At 58.2% G+C, this 3,570-nt stretch overlaps 1 protein-coding gene across 1 annotated transcript in view; it reads right to left on the reverse strand.

Moving 5' to 3' along the window:
* Positions 1-604: 604 nt before the first annotated feature.
* The window catches only part of SCX (scleraxis bHLH transcription factor), an 11,742-nt gene continuing 8,776 nt past the window's right edge, over positions 605-3,570 (reverse strand). The window contains exon 2 of the mRNA XM_042023182.1: positions 605-740. Within this exon, the coding sequence (XP_041879116.1) occupies positions 699-740 (42 nt within the window). The 3' untranslated portion in view covers positions 605-698. The remainder of the gene's footprint in view (positions 741-3,570) is intronic.

Here is a 3,570-nt window from a genome sequence, read left to right on the forward strand (position 1 = left end):
GGGATCAGCCCCGGGATCAAGCAGGAAGCGGATCCGGGCGAGCCGAGTGTTCCATGAGTAGCCACAGATCCCGGGGCAGGATTCCCAAGTGGGAAATGGATCCAGGAGATCCCAGTGTTCCACGAGCAGGAATCCTGGCTCCACGATTCCCAGGGATTCCCAAGCGGATCCGGGAGATCCGAGTGTTCCACGAGGGGCAGGGAATTCCCAGGGATTCCCAAGGATTCCCGGAGTGGATCCGGGAGATCCGAGTGTTCCACGAGGGGTGAGGATTCCCAAGGATTCCCAAGCAGATCCGGGAGATCCAAGTGTTCCACAATGGGTGAGGATTCCCAAGGATTCCTGGAGCGGATCCAGGAGATCCGAGTGTTCCACGAGGGGCGGGGATTCCCAAGGATTCCCAGGGATTCCCGAGCGGCTCCCCCATCCCCGGGGCTCTCCGGTGCCGTTCCCTGCGTATCCCGGAATTCCGAGTGCCGCTGGAATTGTGGCCGTGCCGCTCTTCCCGGCGGGATCGGGCAGGAAAACGTCCCTGGATCGGCGGATCCGCGAGTTTGGCTTCTCCCGCTGCAATTCCCGGCTGCAATTCCCGGCTGCAATTCCCGGCTGCAATTCCCAGCTGCAATTCCCGGCCGGAATTCCCGACTGGAATTCCCGGCTGCAATTCCCGGCTGCAATTCCCAGCCGGAATTCCCGGCCTAGCTCCGGAGCTGTCCCGTCTTCCTGTCCCGGTCTTTGCTCTGTGGGAGGGAAAGGAGGGGTCAGGGCTGGCCTTGGGAATTCTCCCGGGATCCTTTTCCCGGGAATTCTCCTGGGATCCTTTTCCCAAGGAATTCTCCCAGGATCCTTTTCTAAGGAATTCTCCCGGGATCCCATCCCAAGGAATTCTCCCAGGATCCTTTTCCCGGGAATTCTCCTGGGATCCTTTTCCAGGAATTCTCCCGGGATCTTTTCCCAAGGAATTTTCCTGGGATCCTTTTCTGGGAATTCTCCCGGGATCCTTTTCCGGGAATTCTCCCAGGATCCCTTTTCCAGGGAATTCTCCCGGGATCCCCTGGAGCTGTTCCCGATCCCGGCAATCCAGTGCCGCCCCCAGTGCCACCACCGGTACTCCCAGTATCCCCAGTATCCCCAGTGCCGCCCCCAGTGCCACCCCAGTATCAGCCTGGTCACACACAGTAGCACCAGTAACACTGGTCACTCCCAGTGCCACCATTATCCCCACCACTCAATCTCCCAGTAGCACCAGTAACACCACCGCTAAATCCACCAGTAGCACCCCAGTATAACCAGTACCACCCCCAGTATAACCAGTACCACCCCCAGCACCCCCAGTATAACCAGCAGCACCCCCAGTATAACCAGTACCACCCCCAGTATAACCAGCAGCACCCCCAGTATAACCAGTACCACCCCAGTACCACCCCCAGTATAACCAGTACCACCCCCAGTATAACCAGTACCACCCCAGTACCACTCCCAGTATAACCAGTACCACCCCCAGTATAACCAGCAGCACCCCCAGTATAACCAGTACCACCCCCAGTATAACCAGTACCACCCCAGTACCACCCCCAGTATAACCAGTACCACCCCACCAGCACCACCAGTACCCCCAGTACCCCCCCACCCCTGCCCCAGCCGGGTTCTCCTTCCCATCCCCGTTTTTTGGGATCCCCAATTCCCAATCCCTGCCCCATCCCAGGCTTTTCCCCTTTCCAATCCCCGTTTTTTTTTTGGGATTCTCCTGATCCCAATTCCCAATCCCTGCCTTCCCCCCTTTCCCGTCCCATTTTTCGGGATCCCCCATCCCCAGTTCCCAATCCCAGCCCCATCCCAGCCCTCCCACCTTTCCCATCCCTGTTTTTTGGGATCCCCATTCCCAATCCCTGTCTTCCCCCCTTTCCCATCCCATTTTTTTGGGATCCCAATTCCCAATCCCAGCCCCATCCCAGGCTTCCCCCTTTCCCATCCCCATTTTTTGGGATCCCAATTCCCAATCCCAGCTCTCCCCCCTTTCCCATCCCCATTTTTTTGGGATCCCCAGTTCCCAATCCCAGCCCCATCCCCTCCCTCCCCCCTTTCCCATCCCCATTTTTCGGGATCCCCAATTCCCAATTCCTGCCTTCCCCCTTTTCCATTCCCATTTTCTGGGATCCCAATTCCCAATCCCTTCCCAATTTCCGATTCCCAATCCCAGCCCTTCCCCCTTTCCCATCCCCATTTTTTTGGGATCCCCAGTTCCCAATCCCTGCCTTCCCCCTTTCCCATCCCGTTTTTCGGGATCCCCATGCCCAATTCCCAATCCCTGCTTTCCCCCTTTCCCATCCCATTTTTTTGGGATCCCCAATTCCCAATCCCAGCCCCATCCCCTCCCTCCCCCCTCCCCTCCCCGCACGTGCGGCTCCGTCTCTCCCTTTGTTCCCGAGGGTGGGAAGGGGAGGGAAAAGGGGGAATTCTGCTCGCGCCGGCCTCGATTTTCCCAGATGTTCCAGCCCCGGGAGTTCGGGGCCGTCTGGAGCGGAAATGGGGATTGGGAAAATCCCGCCGCGCTTTTCCCTCTCGCCTCCCCCCGCCGCCGCCAGGAGCGGCTGGAATTCGGGATCGCGGCGGGAATTCGGGATCGAGGATCCCGGGATTCGGGAGGGGGGAGAAGGGGGAAAAGTGGGAAGGGCTGAGGCAGCCCCGGGAAGCTCCCGGTGATTTGGGAATCTCGTGGAATTCCCGCTCCCGGCACCGTCCTGAGCCGAAATCCGGGGTTTTCCATGGAAAAAGGGGGGTGTGGAAAAGGGGGAAAATTGGGAATGGCTGAGGCAGCCCCGGGAAGCTCCCAGCTCCCAGAGGTTTGGGAATCTCATGGAATTTTCACCGTCCTGAGCCGAAATCCGGGGTTTTCCATGGAAAAGGGGGATGTGGAAAAGGGGGAAAAGCAGGAATGGCTGAGGCACTGGGAGCTTTGGGAATCTCATGGAATTTTCACTGTCCTGAGCCGAAATCTGGGGTTTTCCATGGAAAACCTGGATTTGGAAAAGGGGGGAAAGCAGGAACGGCTGAGGCTCCTGGAGCTTTGGGAATCGCATGGAATTTTCACCGTCCTGAGCCGAAATCCGGGGTTTTCCATGGAAAACCTGGATTTGGGATGTGGGAATGATCCCTGAGGAAAAGCGGGAATGGCTGAGGCACTGGGAGCTTTGGGAATCTCATGGAATTTTCACCGTCCTGAGCCGAAATCCGGGGTTTTCCATGGAAAAGGGGGATGTGGAAAAGGGGGAAAAGCGGGAACGGCTGAGGCTCCCAGAGGTTTGGGAATCTCATGGAATTTTCACCGTCCTGAGCCGAAATCCGGGGTTTTCCATGGAAAAGCTGGATTTGGGATGTGGGGAGCGCCCGGAGCTCCGCGGGCAGGGATTGCTGGGATGTGGATCTGGGGGAGCTTCCCGGCCCCGCTGGATCCGGGAGGGTTTTCCCGAGGCTCCGGAGAGGTTTTGCTGCCCCAAATTCCAGAGGGACCAAATCCCCCCTGGATCCCATCCCAAATCCCCCCTGGATCCCAAATCTCTCTGATCCCAT

This window comes from Corvus kubaryi, unplaced genomic scaffold (genome assembly GCF_017639235.1).
Source record: "Corvus kubaryi isolate FWS band 111438036 unplaced genomic scaffold, C.kubaryi_AGA036_p1.0 37240, whole genome shotgun sequence".
Lineage (NCBI taxonomy): Eukaryota > Metazoa > Chordata > Aves > Passeriformes > Corvidae > Corvus > Corvus kubaryi.